General features: G+C 25.1%; 1 protein-coding gene across 1 annotated transcript; it reads left to right on the top strand.

Annotated features, from left to right (window-relative positions):
* Window positions 1–2,857: 2,857 nt before the first annotated feature.
* On the top strand, window positions 2,858–20,836 carry LOC112694486 (xaa-Pro dipeptidase). The gene is made up of 11 exons (XM_025569960.1): window positions 2,858–3,027; window positions 3,162–3,345; window positions 5,247–5,438; window positions 6,404–6,451; window positions 9,758–9,819; window positions 9,890–9,934; window positions 14,372–14,641; window positions 16,913–17,061; window positions 20,069–20,364; window positions 20,453–20,604; window positions 20,673–20,836. The coding sequence occupies exons 1-11, from the start codon at window positions 3,014–3,016 to the stop codon at window positions 20,719–20,721; spliced, it is 1,461 nt and encodes a 486-aa protein (XP_025425745.1). The 5' UTR covers window positions 2,858–3,013; the 3' UTR covers window positions 20,722–20,836.
* The last annotated feature ends 97 nt before the right edge of the window (window positions 20,837–20,933 follow it).

Below are 20,933 nucleotides of genomic sequence, written 5' to 3'. Positions count from 1 at the left end.
AAAGAGAACCTGAGGCTGTCCGGATTCAAGTCCAGGCGTCACCGTACCCATTTTGCTCGCTCAAAGCCATATGTGAAGCCGACAATGTGCGAGTCGTGTAATGATAAGAGACCATGTCGATGCGACGATGACGATACCCAGGAGGCCAATAATGACCCCTACCAAATGTTGCAAGCTTTGTTGCAAGAAGGCAGTCTCATCAAAGAAGCCGTCCGCCGACTGCAGATTGGCTTATCCCCCAAACAAAGGTATTATTATGAATCTGACGAAGAGTCTTCCAGGAGTCCTAAGTTTAGATTATGCTGAAACCTTTACTGTTATCGCATTCTTTCAATATATTTTGTTCCTTATTGTAAAGTTGTTATTATAGTGTATATAAGTTCAGTATTTATTGTTTACACATTTATCATTAAAAAAAGTACCTAATAACTAACAACAATTATTTATACACTACATTTTAAATCAAATTTTTACAAATATTTCACATTGTTTTTCTAAAAAACTTAAAGTAATTGGTGGTACCTATGTATCTAGTCAATAATCCTCTGTTTAACTTACCAATTTATGTAACAAAATCTATTTAATATTCTTATAGATAATTATGAATGGTTTCCAAAATAATATACAATTCAAAATCAGTGTAATTTCATTGCCAAATAACATTTATTTAAATATTTAGTTTATTAGGCAACGAATAAAACTTCACATATTTATTTATCAATCAGTGATATGTTTTAGATAACATAACTTAATAATTATTATTGCATCACATATTATAATAGTCTCATAATATTTTAAATTAATTTTTTTCTAATCTGATAAAAAATTGTGACTTTTCTATATATATTTACTGTTTGATATTGTAATATTAAACAATTTTTTGTTATTATTTTCTTAAATTTTAAGTTGGAAAACAACTTTAAATCCGCTCAATGTCTTTCTGAATTTTGATAGTTATGCCAAGTTGGCCATAGTGTTTTAAAGTTACCGTAATTGTACAATTTAAAATGTGTAAATAAAATTCAATAACTGAAAATTTATGTTGAATAGTTACATCAATAAACAATAATATTTTTATTATAATGTATTCATTGCATATATATGCCTGTGTGTACATTTTGAATTGTATTTTTATTTAATCAATTTATGTTATGGACTGTTTTTGTTATTTAGTCAGCATTCAGCTAATATTATATTTAAAACCTATAAAATATGCATGTTAAAATTGTTCTTAAATTATGTAATGTACATTTTTATTTTATCAAAATTGTAATTAGATAAATTGTTATTAAAACCTATTCTCCATCTATAGATATACTATAAACACATATAGTGTATGTATAAATTAAGTGAATGGACCAGTACCATTTACTTAAACTCATGATTTACAGTAAGTGAAAGTATCATTATTTTCTTTATTCATACTACAATATTTTATGTCTGCTTGGAAATATTTAAAATAATGTGATTTTTTATCAATAATCTTAATCGTTAAAATAATTATTAGGTACTTATCTATTTACCTTTTAGAATACCAAATTCACTTATTTGTGTATATTAATTATGAGGTAATTTATTTATAAATAAATATTATAGGTAATATAGAAGAAAAAAAAATTATAATGACTGTGTATAAAACCTTGTATAGTATAATAATTTTATTAAATGGTGATTTAAAATAGGTTCTATTGTATAAATTTAGTTATGAATGGAGACTGTGTTTTTTGTTGTTTTAACTATTGTATTTATAGATTTAACAATATAAGGGAAAATGTATTACTATCTTTCTGTTTTTATTTTTTAATGTGTATGTATATATATAATTAAGTACCTATTCCTAAATGTTTGCAGCAATTATTTTGACATTATATTACTTATCATAGAAATTATGATAATACAAGAATGTTGAATAAGTATTAAGATTTTTAACTAAAACAAAATTGCATCCCATGCTATTATTAATTCTAGTTAAATATTGTCAAATGAAAATTATTTTTTCATTTTCTAATAATAACAATAAATGCAAATGTTTTGTGATTGATGTCATTGAATACAGAAGAAAATAGATAAAATAAATAACATCAAAAAATGATTTGGAATCTTTATCATTCAATACAAGTTATATATGATGATAAAATATTTTATCTGATCGCCTTAAATATAAAATATCGCTAGTTAAAAATTATTTCTATAATAGTGAATTGGGTATTAAGATCAAAGTTCAGTAAATTAGAAAAATATACATTTATATTATATTCATAATAAGGGATATTCTTTTCTATATAATATTTTATTTTTTTATTTGAATATAATCCGAGGCTTCTATGGCCATTGGACGTTACAATACTTATAGACTTAATGTATCTACAGATAAAATAGAAATAAATACAAAGATAAATATTTAAATAAGATATTTTATTATTATAATATAAAGTAACAATAGCGAAATTCATTGTTTATTTAAAATAAATCTAATGAAATTGATGCCTAAGTTTTCAATTACTTTTGACTTTTTGTATTAAATATTATAGACCGTTCGTAAAGTGCTAACAAATTTACGTATTACGTAATTCATAGATTTGTAAACATACAATTTTTTGTTTTTTGATTATTTGTTCCTTTACTTTTTTGCATAATTTCAATAAATTTTAATTCAAAACTCGACTAACAATGGAATATATTTTGAATATATTGACGACCGACCAAGAAAGAAAAAAATAGGCAAATTGCCTGAATAACAATTGGCCAGTTTCTCTAGTATCAATGTTCACTGTCCGGTGATTTTCTTATCATATGTTATCAGTATAGCAGTGCATTCTCATTAGCTGCAATTTCTTATCTTCAGTTATTATCATTATGTAAATACTTAAATATAACTCTATTTTGTTATTTCTCTGAATATCTTGTGTAAAATACTGAATTGTAATTAGAATTTTACTCTTAGTGATTAAAAACAGCTTAACGAGTTCAATTAATTAAGCTTATCTTAAGTAATAAAAAAAAAACTATTAGAATGACTTGTATAAGGTAAAATTTGTCCTTATTATTATACATATTATAATTTTTTTATTTTATAATATTATTTTTTTAGTTTTATTATGTAACACTTAAACTCTTGTTTGAATTCATGTATTTAATAATTATTTTTGTTATAATATTAGACAAGATGGTAAATTTAGTTTGGGAGAACATACACTATCAGTGCCTATGGAATTGTATAAACTTAATCAAGAAAGGCTTTGTAAAAGGCTACAAGAATTAGTAGTCGATAATGCTTATGTACTGTTGCAAGGTGGATCAAATACATCCCATTATTGTACTGATGTAGATTATGTTTTTAGACAGGTATATTTATTTTGACAAGTATATGTTCTAGTATTTTAATTTCATTACTAAACATTTTTTACATTGAAGTTTATATTAGTACTTTAATATTACCTACCCATAAAATACATAATAATAATTTTTACCACATTTTCTGTACTTTTTAAAACAAAAAATGTAATTGTTATCATATATTTTATTTTAATTTGAATCATCAAATTTTAAAAGTAATTATTTTAAGTATAAATTTTTAAATTCATAATATTATTTTTAAATATTTGGATGAAAAAATAATCATAAAATGTTTTTATGTTTTAGTGCATAGTTTAATGTGCTAATTTATCAATTTTAAAATATCATCACTTTTATTAGTAGATAATAGATAGAATTAATAAAGTTTATTTTGGGTTGAATATATTCTATTATTAATAACTTTTTTATTTATGAATACAAGAACTTAGAGTACTTTTTATTGCAATTTTATTAATTTTTTATTTATAATCTATAAAATATGAATAAAATTAAAATATCATTCACTCATTCATTAATCACTCATCATCATAATCTAAAGGCAACACCTTGTTGAAATAGCCATGTGTGTCTGTCCTTTGCCGCTTCCTTTAATTGTTGGTAGGATACACAACCTATTTTCTCTTTAATGTCATGAAAATAAATAGCTCTAGGTCTCCTTCTTGGTCTTTGTTCCATTATTCTTCCTTCAAATATGTTATTAAGAAAATCATTGTGTTGAACAAGATGCTAAATCCATTTTAATTTCCTCTCCATTATGGTTATCATACTTCTTTTTTCTTTTATTTCATTTAAAACTTTCGTTTGATTTTCGTTCCATCCAATTGGTCTTTAACATCTTCCTTCAGAGCCCAAAAAAAAAAATTTGGATAACATTAACACTAAGTCTTAAAAATGTATAGTTAAATTTTATACATATTTTGTATAGAATATCTTAAATGAGTATATATGCACCTAGATTTTAAATATTTTCATAATTTTTGTAAAATCATATCCCATGAAAAGTTGTTGACATTTGATAAAATGTATTTACATAAATTGTGATTTTTACATACTTTCATGTATGCTAGATGGAAAAAAATTTCATCTTAAAATCAAAATATTTTAACATTTTAAAAAATTTAGACCTTATGATATCATGTTTAGTATATAAAAAAGAATTTTTATTCTAAACTTGTTCCATGCTTATGTATAAAAAGTGTTTAAAAACATAATTTTTATGAGGTGTTTCTTTTCTTTCCAGTGTAAAAATTCTGATACAAATTTATAAGTATTAATGCGAAATATTTTGTTTTTTTAAATTAACTTATACTATGTATACAATTATAGTGTTCATTATATATAGATATTATATAAATAGGTATTAATAGGTTATTGATAATTCTACATAAATATTTTATAACTTAAAAATTATACCAACAATGTAGTATGAGAAAATAACAACAAAAACATCAATATTCACTTAAGTGTGAATAGTTGTGTTCTTGGTAATTATCCATTTAATATATTATTTACGTGTAAACATGATAATAGGTTAAATAAATGTTGACTACGTGTTTCAACTCAAGGTTTATATAATTTTTGTTTACTTCAGTATTGCTATCAACCAAAATATAGATATAGACTCGCTTTAAGCCTAATAATAACTACAATAATTATTTTAAAAACCCAATGTGTAACAATAATTATTTAAGTATTACACAATTCAGTACCAATTCTGACACACGTTGAATTTGTACTCATTGAAAATTTTTTATTTTCCAAAATACATAGTTTTCGATAGATACTTAAGTACACTTGTCTATTGACGAAATTAGTCATCACTCGTAATAAAATATGTTATATTATTGTTATTAGATTCCCCATTTTTTAATACTCTTTATTTTACACAGGAATCTTATTTCCATTGGACTTTTGGGGTTAGTGAACCTGATTGCTATGGTCTAATACATGTATCCAGCGGAAAAGCGCATTTATTTTTCCCAAGAATTGATGAAGCACATTTTGTATGGTTGGGAAAGCCCTTGAGCTTAAACGAATACAAATGTCTGTATAAAGTCGAAAATACATCGTACACGGACATGGTAATAATTAATAAGACATTGACTTCTTTTAAGTATACTTTCTATGCAGTGTTGTGATGTCATTAATATTTTCATAGGATTGTATTAATATTTATGTGTTTATTCTTACATTTTTTTATGAGTTGTACACTATGTTTAACTCACAATTGATACTTCAAAATCATTGACGTTTGAAACACGGGGGACGATCGAAGTACCAAAATAGCATTTGTGTTAACATTTGCGATTTTTCCTAGGACAGATGCCCAATTTTGTTACGTTTTTAACATGTTCAATGAGTGACAACGACTAAATATGATCAATGGTCTTAGAGAATTTGAGTAGGCTTTTAAATTGTATTTTTGTAAAGCGTGTTTTAATATTTCAATGCATAATGGTTATGGACACGTTTTATTTTGGTCCACGCATTCACTATACAGTTAGGTTAACTGACATCTGACGAAGATTTCAGCTTTACTAAACTTATTATGTTAACTTGCTAAAAATGAAGTATAAATATTCTATAAATATCTATATTACGGTTGTCGGGAGTTTTAATTTCATTCTTAGCGTGTTTGATTAAATTATTATTATTTTTATTATAAAGATTTAATCACAAGTAATTATGTAATTTATTTGAACCGCGTTAGATAAGTGAAGTTAGGCAATTGTCCTTGTCAGTAATTGTTTTAGATTATTAAAAAATATTTAGAATTCAAATTAATTATTTACATATTGATAAAAAAAATATTTTTATTTTTCTATGTAAATATTTAAATAATGATTTTATTTTTAAAATGTACTATTTTCTTATAGGTAATCAAAATTGGCATTTTCGTGCTATTTTTTCATTTATTATCAGTATTTAAATCATGTATACTTATGGAAATTTAAACTCATATTCACGAATACACATACTGACAATTATTTATATTTGTACTTATGAATGTTGAGTTTTATAAATTTTTTTTTATCTATTTGATTAGCTTGGCGAAATATTGGATTCATTAAAACCATCGCTTTTATTGACTCTGGTAAGTAAAATTATTTTAATTATTTTAATTTTACTTTTCTGTTAACTTTTAGTAAACAATATATTTTTTAATATATTTTATAACAATTCATTGGGGATCCGCGAAAAAATCAAATATCTCTATCCTTCAATCCTTTCAATCAATTAACCTACGAATAACAGAAGCACCATGGTACGTTAGTAACCAAACTCTCCACAAAGACCTAAAAATTCTAACACTTCCTGAACTTGCTTCTTGCTATTTTAAAAAATTCCACAGTGACACACAAAACCATCCTAATCCTCTAATATCTAATTTCCATAATCCCTCTAACCCTATTAACCCATTACGTCGACTTAAAAGAAACTGGGCTAGAGACCTTCTCTAACTCATTTTAGTACAAACTTTAGTCTCACAATTTTATTTATTATTCTTTTTTTTTTTTTGAAGTGGTGTCAATGGGCCCTTCTTCATGCACGATATTCATGCGTTGTAACATATTGTTCAGACATTTTTACTTATTGTATTATGTATACAGATTGTAATATTTTCTTAAAAAAAAAAAAAAAAAAAAAAAACCATTATAATTCAATAGTGCTAATAAATTGTATGTGCTCACACAATTCATAATGGCTAAGTATATTACTTCTATGTTTTCATAATGAATTACCTTTACTTTAAAATGAATTGTTTATGTTTGATTTGTATTAGGTACCTATTGACTGTTTCGATTTGATTAGGCATGTGCATTATGCAATATTGGACATGCATGTTTAGAAATATTACCGGCAGTGGCGTAACATGTTTAATTTTTAGGGTTAAATCAGCAATAACGTAAAAGACAATGGTGATCCGAGATATTGACTTCTGGAAAAATAAAATATTAACATAGGGTCAACTTACTAAAATAACTTTAAATAATGTTTAGAACAATAAATAACAGCACAATATTTGTTTCGCATTAATTAAATGATGGAATACCCTTATGGTGGTGAAATTATAAAATACTATTTTCGCCCCCAAGTTAAATACACTCCTAAAATTGGACCAGTTGATGGTTCCTACTCGTACTTCAAAAAATAAAATATAAAATATAAAAATAAATTTTAAAAATAAAGTTATTGTATCAGAATTTTAGTATATTTTTTATAATTTAGTAAAAATAATATGAATGATATACTAATGTTATTTAGAATTTAAGTATGTAGTTTTGAATTATGTTCATGACAATTTTAAAATTTACAAACGGGATTAATTATGAATTGCTCATTTTTGATGATGCAAAATTTTATTTTATTTTTTTCAATGTTTTTGAAATGCAACTACGTGTGTTCTATTTTATAATGTGCATTGTTATATCACCCGTACAGATTTAAGTTATGTATAGGTTTACTATTAATACATTTATATGCATACAATTTTTATTTTAATTGTCCGCATTACTGATTTTAGTACTGATTGTAGTTGTATTGACTTTACTATGACGTTATTATGTGCCTAAGTATTTGATAAACTAAAAAGAATATTAATTAATTGGTGATTATTAATATTTTAGTTAGTGATCGATAAACTTTATTTTCTTCATTATGATAAATTATACAACTAATTTTTAATGTGTTATATGAACACGTCTTGATTGTTTTATTTGGTGTTAAATATTTATATATTGTTTACTAGTTGTTTTTTCATAATGTAACTGTTTACTAATAAAAAATTAGTTGGTAGGTATGTCACAATTATTATTACATTTTTTTATTTGCTTAAACAATAAAAACAACATACCGACTAACAAAAGTGACGTTAACAATTTACAATATATTTGCTTTAAATTAGACGATTTTTGTTTTAAATTTGTTATCTTAACCATTTAAGATTATAAATATGTTCTTATGCAATATTTTCCTAAAAATATTTTAGTGTAAATGTAACTTAGCACAATGATAAATACATGATAAATACTCGTAATTAATTTGAATTATTACATATTTTTATTTAGAGAATGGTTTTATATGCGTAAATAATTCTTTAAAATATGCTTCTAAAAATCCTTTTATCCCATAATATAATTTAAAATATTTTCTTTAAATATATTATAATTACATATCAAAACTCTATAAAATTAAAATTTATAAATAGCAAATATATAGTTTTATGTAAATTTTTTTGTTTTATTAGAAGGAATTTGATATTCGACTAGAAATGTGCAATATATAACAATTTTATTTCATTGAATATTATTATTCGAATTATTCAGATTTATGGATTTGATTTTTATGTAACTTATAATTATTTTTAATTTCTAATAAAATTAATTATTTTATTGTAATAACAAATTAATATTATGTTTAAGAATTTAGTATACCTATAAGTATATTTATCATGACTTCAATAACAGTTTATATAATTTATTATGAGAAATTATTATAATTTAATATATTATGATAATTATTATAATTTATTATTTACCAGAATAAGTTATTATATTCTGTTTATTTTATCCTCTATGACTTAACACTGATATTATAACTGAGTACCCAATTAACTTATTTTTACCGCATAACCGTTATTAAAATTATGTGAATATAAAAATGAGTTATTGAACAGCAAAATTGAATTGAATAATCTTTATATTAGTTAAAATACAAAACTTGTGTTTGAATATAATTATGCATAACAGCATTTATGTTTCAGGAAACATTAATTACCTACTTCAAATATCTAAAATTTTCTTTTGATTAAAAGTATATAATTATGAATTATGATTTAAAACATTGATGAGATGAAAGTTAAAACACAATATTTTAATAATATTAAAAATTATTATTTTGTAATAATAATAAAAGTAATAATATCTTGGAAAAAATGGAGAATTAATTGCTAATTTTAATTAAATTAACTATACTACTTATTTATTTTTACAACTTACGACACTTCAATTTTTTTGCCTTTTAACTAAGTAATAAGGTTAAAACTAAGCTAAATTAGCGCTATTTTTATCGAGATAGCAATAATAGAAAGTTAATAACTGGATTTCATCAAAATTTTTAAGTTAGGTTAAGATTAGATGCCATTAAAAAGATGGACAGACAATTTTTTTAATTATAATAGTCTTAAAGTTCTATAGGAAAATAACTATTAAATAGTATGAACTCAATATTTTTAACTTGCCTAATCCATTTCTGAATGATCATTAATAAGTTAATATAATTAACTCAATTGAATAACTATTTAAAAATATAAATTATAAATATAAACTATTATAAAAACATTATTTCTTAATAGTTAATGGTTCTCAAATATAGTTACTTGTTTTTATATAATTTATAGCATGGAAAAAATACAGACAGTGAAAGAATGTGTAAAGAAGCACATTTTCCTGGAATAGATAGGTAAAAAAAAAGTATAATTAAAATAAAACATCATACTTGTATTAATTATTTTAATATTATGTTTATAAAGATTCACACTGGACAATACAATTTTACATAAGATCATTGCAGATTGGTAAGTGACAAAAAAAATTATTAAACATAATACTTAAATAGTATACATTTTTTTTCGTCTCAGGATTTTTTTAAACAATATTAAAAAGGAGTCAACATCTGTGCATATCTATCATTTATATATTCAGTTAACTCTGCAGGGTATTTGAGTTCTAGTAGTTTTTGGTAATTTACAGACATCACATTTAATCCAATTTTTCTAAAGTGCCTTATTCTTGTTGATTCAATACCAATTAAATTTTCATTTTCCCAGCAATAATGTTCAGGTAAATGAATCAAAATTGCAGTGCATAACCCAGAATTTCTTTTTAAGTTTGCATACCTACTATTAATTTCTAATTGAACTGGATGAACTAAACCATCAATTACATAAAGGCTCATAATTGGTAATTGGCTTAAAATGATGGAATAAGAAATTTTGTATCCATGAAAAACATTTTCAAGGCTACTTTTGATATCTTTTAAGACTCGTTTTATTCTATGGTCCCACCAAATGTAATTTGCTGATTTATTTCTTGGTAATATTGGTCCATGGTAATGATCACACTCTAATGTCATGCATTGGTCGATAATTTGTAACTTAGTTTTTGTGTATTCATTTTCACCTTTTTCATCATTTAAATTATGAATAAACGAAACATTAAACACTCTGTGAACAAAGTTTATTGGTTGTTTCTCTAAATAAACACAAGATAATAATATATCTAAGATTTCTTGTGTTTTAAAATTATGAAACTCTTTGTTCATAATACTTTCTACTTTTATCCAAAACTCTAAGGCTGATTTAGGTTTGTAGTTAAGCTGACCAAATGGAAAAAATAAATCTCTGAATTGTGTTGGAGTCAGACTTGAACCATGATTAATTATGTACTCTGCACAGCCATCAAAAATTTGTTCAGAGCGTACTTTAAATTTAGCACAATAGTTCATAATTTCAACAACTAATGAATAATTATTTATTGTTCTTTTCTTAGCTTTAATGTAACGCTCTAATGCTCTAATAATTCCAATATCTACATAATTAGAACTATTTAATTCATTTAAAATTGAAGTTATATTATTCTCACTCATTGTATGTATATTTGTATTTATCCATCTGGACGTTGTGTTTAAGATAATATAAGAATTGCACTTTGTTAATCGCATTGTGTATAGTATTTCAGTTAAATCATCAGTATCAAGATAATGCCAGAGAAATTTAAAGCGCCGTTCTAACATATTCATAATGGTTTTTCGACTTTTCTTCAATAAGTATAAAACTTTGAAAACTTTAATTACATTTTTCTCATTTATTTGATCAGATTTATCCATTATTCCTATCCAAAGTTGATCAGCTGTTTTGATTTCATTTAATTTAGAAAATGCATCAATTGATCGACATAAATTTTCAATATTGAGTTTGCTTTCAGTTACTCTGCACATGATTTCTTCGGATATTTTATTTTTAAATAGTTCTAAAGGTAACACTCGAACACGATCAATAGGTATTAGTTCTAATATTCCAACAATTGCAGAATGATCATCTCCTTTTATAATGATTTCAAGCAGTTTTTCCAATATTGGAGTCTTAGTATAATCTATATTTGGTCTAATATCCAAAATTGATGACAGTTTATTTGTTGCAATATGAAATTTAAAATTTTCTAACTCTACTATTTTCTTTAATGCACAGAGTGCTACTATTGGTGTAACCTCATCCAGCATTATTATTTCTAGTAAATCTAAAAGTGATTTTATAGAAGAACATTTCTTAAAACCTCTAATGACATCTACAATTTCTTCATCAGCTTTTTTGCGATCAGTTTCGTTTTTTAGATTGTTTAATTTGTTAACCATTTCATCATTATTAATATTTCTATTATTGGTATTATTGTCTTCATTGCAAATATCAGTACAACTTACATTACGTACAATCAGTGGTAGTTCCCTTATGTCAGTTCCTTCTTGAACAAGAACGAATGTATGTCCAAATTTATTGGCTTTGTACCTGTTCTGTGTGACATTCAAAACTTTAAATAAATTTAAATAGTTCATTCGATTAAAAAATAACTGCTGGCCTACTATTCTTGACATGTTTGTATATTTTTGTACTAAAAAATTAAATAAAAATTGAAATAATGAAACATAAGTTTGATTAGATTTAGTATATGTAGTTGGTCAAATTGAACTATTTATATATATATATATATATATTTATCATTAAGTTATTAACTTATATTCCGAAAACAATGTTTAATATTTATAAAAGAAACAAATTTAAGTATTTGATGTAAATAACTGTTAGTAAATTGAACAACTATATCGTGATTGATTTTATCATTTAATTTTTATGATAGTAGATATTGTTTGCCACCCTTATCAATGACATCAAATGATGCAATTTTATTGTGGTTACTGGTTAAACATATTTTGTACCGGTAGTGATAGTAGGGTCCTGTAAAGATTACCTAACCTCTATAGTGCCTTAATTATAGGATCCATGTTGAAATTTACGATGGTGTACAATTTCACCACTAGACGCCACTATAGTGATATAGTATTATAAAAAAAATAAAATATTGTGTTATGATAATATTTTTATTATAACGAAAACATTTATTGTACCTAAAACAGCGACTATTCATATTGTTTTATTATTATATCTTCATTGATAACAAACATCTTTGATCGAATTTTAAAAATGTCAATACTATGCCTCTCACTTGTGCGACATGTACGAGTGATGCAGGTAGACTGAAAGTGACTATATTTATGTATATATACGTACATCCAGAATCCACTATAATGTTAGTATTTATGTAAATATTTTTGAGTAAAATATGTGTACGATATTTCGATATTTGTTTCTCTATTAATAAAATAATTATTTATTAAAATTCTGTTGCAAAGCCAACCATTTCTTAATTAGACTTTATGCCAATATTTAACTTTTATTTAACTGAAAAACAATATAAAATTACTACTGAATATGAATAAATTTAATTTAATTTTTTCATATTCAGTCGCAATTTTATTAACTTAGTATATACCTGATGATGAATTTTTAATTCGAAACTGGTTATACTTTACAAATATAATAATACACCAGGCTATTTATTTCTATATATAAACTATTTGTTTATTTTTTTTCTATTTTTATTTTACCTTCAGAATACGAATACTTGTACATCCTCCCGAATTCTGTTTACCAATTTCTTATTAAGAAAAATTGGATACTTAGAAAAAATTTATTCTTTTGTGAAGTCTGTTGTTTCAATTCGTTTATTATGTTATAGATATAATTTATATTGTAAAACAAATGCAATTTTTTTTTTAATTCGTTCAGGGATTAAAATAATACGTAGTTGTGTTTTACATAAATGATTGATTGTATATTATCTAACTTAGTATTATGTTATTTTATATAATTTGTATTCTATTAAAATACAAATTAATATTCTATCATAATGAATACTAGATAATTATATTGAATACTATTTAATAGACAAAATAATTTAACCACGTGTCGTTAATTACTTAACCATAAATTAATTTTGTATATTTTAATTTCAATATATTCTTAAAAAAATCATCTAATGGATTTTTATTACCTAAACTATTATTTAATGTGATAAGTTATGTATTAAATATATAATAGTGGTTTAGATAAAAGTTTTAGTTTATATATTCCAATATTCTTGGGAATAAAATACAAGTTTAGCTACCTAATTTTAAATTGATTAACATATAGGTTTATTGTGAAGTAATAATTAATAATAATATTATTTTTTACCAGATACGATTAAAATTAGTTATAGTTCATTTATAAATAAAATAATCAAATACTTTAATTCATACAACGATATCTCAAAGATAATTAAAAATAAGTAATGCGCAGAGCACACGTCATAATAAATTATTTAAAAACAACATAATAAATATATTTTTAAGTATTAATCAGAATTGTTTTATTAGACAATTAACTCTCACAGATCAACATTATTTTTACCTGAAGGTCGTATGCAAATTCTCTCTAGCAAACTCACTCTACAGATTTACTTAAGGTCATTTGTTAAAAGATTCACAATGATGCTTTGTTAAACATAGAAAACCCATACTGCCACTATTTCACGTATAAAATTATTGTTACGTCTGCATTTATTCATTTTTAACTACTAATTTAGGATAGTTTTACATTAATTGTTTTTATATTATCGAAAATGGTAAGGCAGTGGTATATTTTGAAAAAAAAAGTTCCAACGGAAGTGTAACTTTCAAAACAAATTTTGGTATTGATAATGAAAAATGTATTTCAAATAGTTTTTATAGATAAAAATATCCTCCAGAGCATACTGATATATTCAACTAATTCAGTTGTTAAAATTATAATCCTTCTCCCCTTCTCATTAGGAAATGTCATTAATTATAATGTTGTAAAATGTTATTGTTTTTAATGTAGTCGTGTCATCAAAACGGATTACGAAAAAGAAGTTATGAGGTATGCGACAAAAGTTTCTTGTAATGCCCACAAGTCGGTCATGACGAAATGTAAACCGGGCATGTATGAGTACCAGTGCGAAGCTAACTTCTTGCACTATGCTTATTACGTAGGTGGATGCAGGCATGTGGGCTATAACAACATATGCTGTTCGGGTATGAAAGGTGCCGTTTTGCATTACGGCCATGCCACCGAACCCAACTCTAAGAAAATTCTTGATGGTGACATGTGGTACGTAGTTCGTATAATTATGAGAATTGATCAAATAATTATTAAATATGTATTATTTTATAGCTTTTGTGTTCATAGTTATAATTTATTTGATATGTGATAACTATTTATCTTATATCCTATTATACAGTGTAATAGTCCAAACGTGAGATAAAATATTTAGGTTTCGCCGACAAGGATTTAATAAACTACTATGGGAAATTCGAATAGGAAAGTTATAATTGGGATGCTAAAAAAATTATCGAATTCGAAAACTCATACATTTCATAATTTTGATTTTGTATTAAATTACTCGAGAATAAGTTTTATTGTCATCAATGTGGTTTTGCTTTTCCGCATTATCGTGTTGATCGCTGACAGCTTTTAGAAGAAATAAAAAAAAATATACACGTAAATATTATTAATATCAGCATCATTAAGTTGATTTTTGCTGAATGTTTAAGAAGAATGTTGAATCATGGTGATTGCGCGGTTCGTACAATAATACAACTGCCGTATAAAATGGTGTGTACATAGTAGTGGGCTACTGTGCATCATGGTTTCCAAAACATCTCAATTTCATGCAAAACAGGACGTTTGCATTGTAATTTGACCAATGATATGGTATAAATAAAAAATTAATAAAATATTTTCATAATTTATTACGATGTCTATGTCGTAACTTATCTTGGAACTAACTTTTTGTTTTTAACTGTCGTTTCGAAAAGTTCTGACGTACCGTTATGGAAAACCTGGCAATAATTATATAATATTTAATACAGTGAAAGCTGTCTTCAACGAAATCCGCAGAGACTAAAGAAATATTTTGTTTTAGATATGTTTCAGGCGTAACTCGTATTGTTACAGTATACATAAGATAATTTAGAACAAAACCAAATAAAATATTGGTATGAGATAGGTATACAGTAAACGCCGCTTATTAGGAACACGGATAATTGATTAAATTGCGTTATTGAAACAAAATGTCCAGGGACAGATACGCCGTATATTAAAACATTGTAAATCAATTGGATAATTGAAACAACACATTGGTTATTTGAAACAATTAGGGCCAAGTTCGTCGAAAAATCCCAGGTATTTGGCGATAACCAAAGTATTGTAATAACAATATACTTTAACATATGCCGTTACCATCGAAACCAGTCGAACTCTCTGAATAAGTGTACGAAGATTAGATCGATGTTGCATAGGTTCCAACATAAAAAAGAGGCCTATAATACGGTTATGAATTCAAAAAATAATTGAATATGCTAACTTTGATAACGACGAAGAAAAAAGTGAGGCATCTTTATGAAATAAAGAAATTGTAGAATCTCTAAGTGTCCTCAGGAGAGCAGTCTTGCACCGTGCGGATGAAAAAGGCTTTGGGCACCATTATTATTACGAAACCATGATCATCAAGTTACTCGACGCAAAATAACAGACAACGAACAGAACAACAATGCATATTTTACTTAGTATATACATTTTTATTTTCACAGTAGATACTTTTTTTTTCGAATTACAAATTTTTATTATTATAAATAAAACCAATGGCATACTAGAAACAATTGGTTTATTGACATATTTCAATTTGGTCCAAAAGTGTTCCTAATAAGCGGCTTCTGCTATATTTATTATTTAGTGAGTGATCGCCTAACCGTCTTGTACAAGTTTCACTTGTAACGTAATGCAGTAATACGGTATATGGTATACAGTTGCGTAAATATGATTTTTAAATGAAAGGTTAAATGAGGGATTAGAGATGAAAAATCCTGGACAATGAGCACAAAGAATTGCATTGACTGAAGTGACACGAATGAATACAACAGTTTTTAATTTTTGAATGAATAATTTAAATTCTATAAAATGTATTGTAATAGTAATAAAATTATTAACTTTTATTTTTATTCTCAACAATTTGTTTGTTATTTTCTTTTTTTTTTTTAAAGTTGTAGTATCAGTTGGAAATGAAAGTTAAAGAGAATTCGTAAACTATAATGTTAATTATAATTTAATAGTAATAATGCTAATATTTTAAAATATATATAAATTATTAATAGTAATAAATAATAATAATATCATACAATTAGTATTTATTTACAGTATTGTTCATATAGTTCTTATAATAAAATTACTCGTTGAAAAAATCAATGGTAGAATATGAACCCTCAATTTTGTTTGATTATTTGCATCAAAAATATACCTTTTAGTTTTAATGTACTACTATATAAATTGTGATATTAAATTTAATTCAATAATTTGTTGAATTTCGCTGTTTCACAATTTCAGCCTTTTCGACATGGGAGCGACGTACAGCGGGTATACAGCCGACGTGACCGTTTCATTTCCCGCTAATGGAAAATTCACCAAAGATCAACGAGCGATTTACAATGCTGTACTAGCTGCTAGCCATGCTGTAATGAATGCAATAAAACCAGGTATATCAACTTTATAATACGTACACTTGAGTGATTGAAATCAATACATGTGTATATAACAGCCTATTATTTCTGTAATTCAATATGTGTAATAATAATTCATTATCTGTGGTATGGGCCAAAAAGAGCTTCAATGGAATCTCACTTTGGTAAAAACAAGCTGTATAGATGTGTAGTAGGTATCATATTTAATTTGATGTGTTTTTTTTTCTGTTATAATTCTAATGGTATTTCCATTTTCCATCATCATATTACTACTTTTTAAAAATGTAATTGATTTGGGTTATTAAACTTTTATATTATGATGCTTGATTCTTAATTATCCAAAAGTGAAATCGGCTCAATTTGAGCAAAACTCTAGAAAATAGTTGATGACTTATATAGTATGCTTAGAGCGATAATCAGTTCCTATATAACCCCCTTAATTTATGCTCTTATTTTGAGTATTGCACGAATTCAAAATAATTAACACATGTAATATTTATGTATAGGTAATTTTAGTAATAGAATTATTTTGGTGATATATACGTAATGCACGTATTGAACATGTGATTATATTTTATAAACCGGTTCGTTTATTAATTATTTGTCTATATATGTAGGAATTTATTTTTAGTATTGTTTATTTTATAAGTCTCGTATTTACAGACGTGTATAATAAGTATTATAAGGATTAACTTTTTCGATAACACATTCAGGTCAACAACTTTAGGTAACCCTTAACACAACTACACAATTAATGTTCACATTTTTGTCAATGATTTAATCTTATGTAAATATATTCACTAAATTATATACATTGAGCTGTATAAAGTTCGTCAAACGTATGAATGACATTGTTTTTTAATAATAAGCAAAAAACTGAATTGGAGTATTGCATATTAAAACTAGAACAAAAATATCGTTGTACGAATACAATAATGTATGTTGTAATTTGTAAACATGTTTATGATATTTATCTTTTTGCTTATTATTGTCTTTTTGTTTACGTGTTTGAAATTATAAACAATACTTATATTTCAGCTGTTAGAGTTGTGCTTTTATATCTGCTTTATTTACTCCTAATTTAAATTTAGTTTTAAAACACAAAAATTAAGTACCTTTTGGGCTTATGTTAATGTTAATTTGGGCTAATGTTAATTTGTTAATATATTAAGAAAATCATATGAATTAATTATTTAAGTATCTAATAATACGTATGAATATATATTTTTGAGATATACGATGATAGTAATTTTTAATCAGCGTGACAGTGTAAAAGTGCCATAGAGGTGTGCTTATTACGAGGTTTGGAAGTTTTTTTCCGAAACCCTATTGAACGTTTTTGGGACTTCTAATTACATTTACTTTAAACTAATTAATAAATGTATCAATTGATAAACTAAGGCTGTTGAATTAATTTTTTTTTTTAATTTATACATTTGTAATTCATAATTAAATTATGATTAAAAAAGTATTAGAACTTAAAAATTGATAAACCATGAAAGAATTGCGTGTCACTTTTACCAAAAAGTTGAAAGCCTATCATATTACAAAGTATTCACTATTTCTATAATAAAATGTTTTTAAATGTTAAAATTAACTTTTACGATTAAATTAAGTTATTGAATGATTAATAATTAACTTTTGTACAATTACTCGTATTTGTTATTAAAGAATTTAATATTGAGTATTAAAATTTTTACGAACCTGTTCAGTAGGGCCCATTATCTTTTCAAAAAAATATACTACAATAACAATGGGTGAGTCCGTTTTCGACCAAAATCGTACCCTTCCCTTTTTGGCCGATTCACTTTTCGACCAAAACAAAAATTTATATAATAAATTAAAAATAATAAAATAATGATATACTATGTTTGATTATGATGGAAACTACTATAATATATTAATGACGATTCAGGGATTTACTCGCGTAGCGAGGTTTTAGGTTCACATATAGAACATAAACCCATTTGCAACAGTATTAATGTTTGTACAATAACTAGGTTAGGTTTAGATCATAATTGTCCTTGAGGCGAAGTCCCATACCCCCGAAAAGGGCCACACAGTGGCACTCAAGATTGTGAGTGGAGCCGGCAGGTGTAACGAGCAAAGTCCTAACATTTTTAAAATTTAAAGTTCCGATTTTTCGAAAAAAAAATTTGTAAACAATTTTCTTTACGATCAAAACTAGATACAAAGTATCGTTCTCTTTTATATTAATATTTTAATAATTATTGACAAAAATTGTACATCATTATTTTATTATTTTAAATTTATTATATAAATTTTTGTTTTGGTCAAAAAAGGAATTGGCTTATTTTAAATTTGGTTGAAAAATCAATCGGTCGAAAAGGGAAGGTTACGTTTTTGGTCGAAAAAGGTCATGCCCATAACAATAAGGAACGATTAAAGATTACTTAATAAGTTATTTATTCTATTCAATATATTGTAAAATTAGTATAAATATCTAAATTATTATATGCTCTTAGAGTAGTGTAATTATTATTTCTTTCCAAACATTAACAATTTATGATTTATAGTTCCTTGGAAGGTTATATTATTAAGAATTTTAGCAATTATTGCGAATTTAAAAAAATGTATTTACAAAAAACATGTTGCACAGCATGAAAATTTGAAAATATATTAGTTTATTTTTTTATTTTTTAGTTTACAATTATACTCTGATATTTGAATATCGATGAGATTTGAAGTTTGACGTGTAACTTTTTGTTTATTTAGCAGATATCCCAGTATATTTAAATATAATTGGTTTTAAGTATGAAAAAATATAGGCTTTTTGTAAACCGTCTTAATCTCGAAATATTTACTCAAATTTATATAATTTACGTAGTTTAAGTATAATCTTATATTATGACTAAATTTCAACGTGTTAACTAGTTGATTTCATTATTATTTTTACAGAGTAAATAATAAATTGGTAATATTTTTAAATTTATAAAATTAGTTTTGTAATAAGGAAATAACGTTATTTTCGTATCTAAAAATATTATGGAACCGTTTATAGGTGTATCTTGGGTAGACATGCATGTATTGGCGAATAAAGTAGTTTTGAAAAAATTATGTGAAATCAATTTACTACTTGGCGATGTTAATGAAATGTACGAAGCTGGTCTTGCAGCCGTATTTCAACCACATGGGTTAGGCCATCTTCTTGGTATCGATGTGCACGATGTTGGCGGTTACTTGGAAGGATTTCCAGATAGACCACAAAAACCTGGTGTCAAAGCTCTTAGAACAGCAAGGAACTTGGAAGTCGGTATGGCGCTTACTATAGAACCAGGATGTTATTTTATTGAACCGGTACTTATATCTTACGCGCCTTAACTTTTTTTCTTTATTTTTATATTTTACTGGCGTAGGCAACTTTAATATGTCGTATAAATTGCAGGTGTTGAAACAGGCTCTCAATGACCCAAAACTATCCATATTTATAAATGAAGAAGTTCTCAACAGGTTTTGGAATTTTGGTGGTGTGCGCATTGAAGACAACATTTTTGTTACAGAAAATGGAATTGAAAATTATACTCCGGTCCCGAGAACGTAAGCAGTTTATCAAAGGTTTTTGAAAATTTTTATTTATTTATACAATATTACATATTTTGTATTAGTGTCGAGGAAATCGAAGAGTGGATGAGCAAAAAAAACACCGTCGCTTAAGTTACATAACAAGCGATGAGATGCTTATTCAATATACTTCAATCAAATTTATTATAAAATGCTGACAACATTTGTTTATTTTAAACAGATTAAAATCTTAATGTTGTATTATTAATTGTAAATGTATATTTGTATAATACATTTTATTAACGTGACAAAATATGTAACTAAATTTAGGTTTTGGTATGAATTATAATAATTGATGGAATTAC

The sequence above is a fragment of the Sipha flava genome, unplaced genomic scaffold (assembly GCF_003268045.1).
Source record: "Sipha flava isolate LNK unplaced genomic scaffold, YSA_version1 130_pilon_pilon, whole genome shotgun sequence".
In the NCBI taxonomy this organism is placed as follows: Eukaryota; Metazoa; Arthropoda; class Insecta; order Hemiptera; family Aphididae; genus Sipha; species Sipha flava.
Note: the sequence above shows the minus strand (reverse complement) of the source record. Positions and strands in the feature narration are given on the sequence as shown.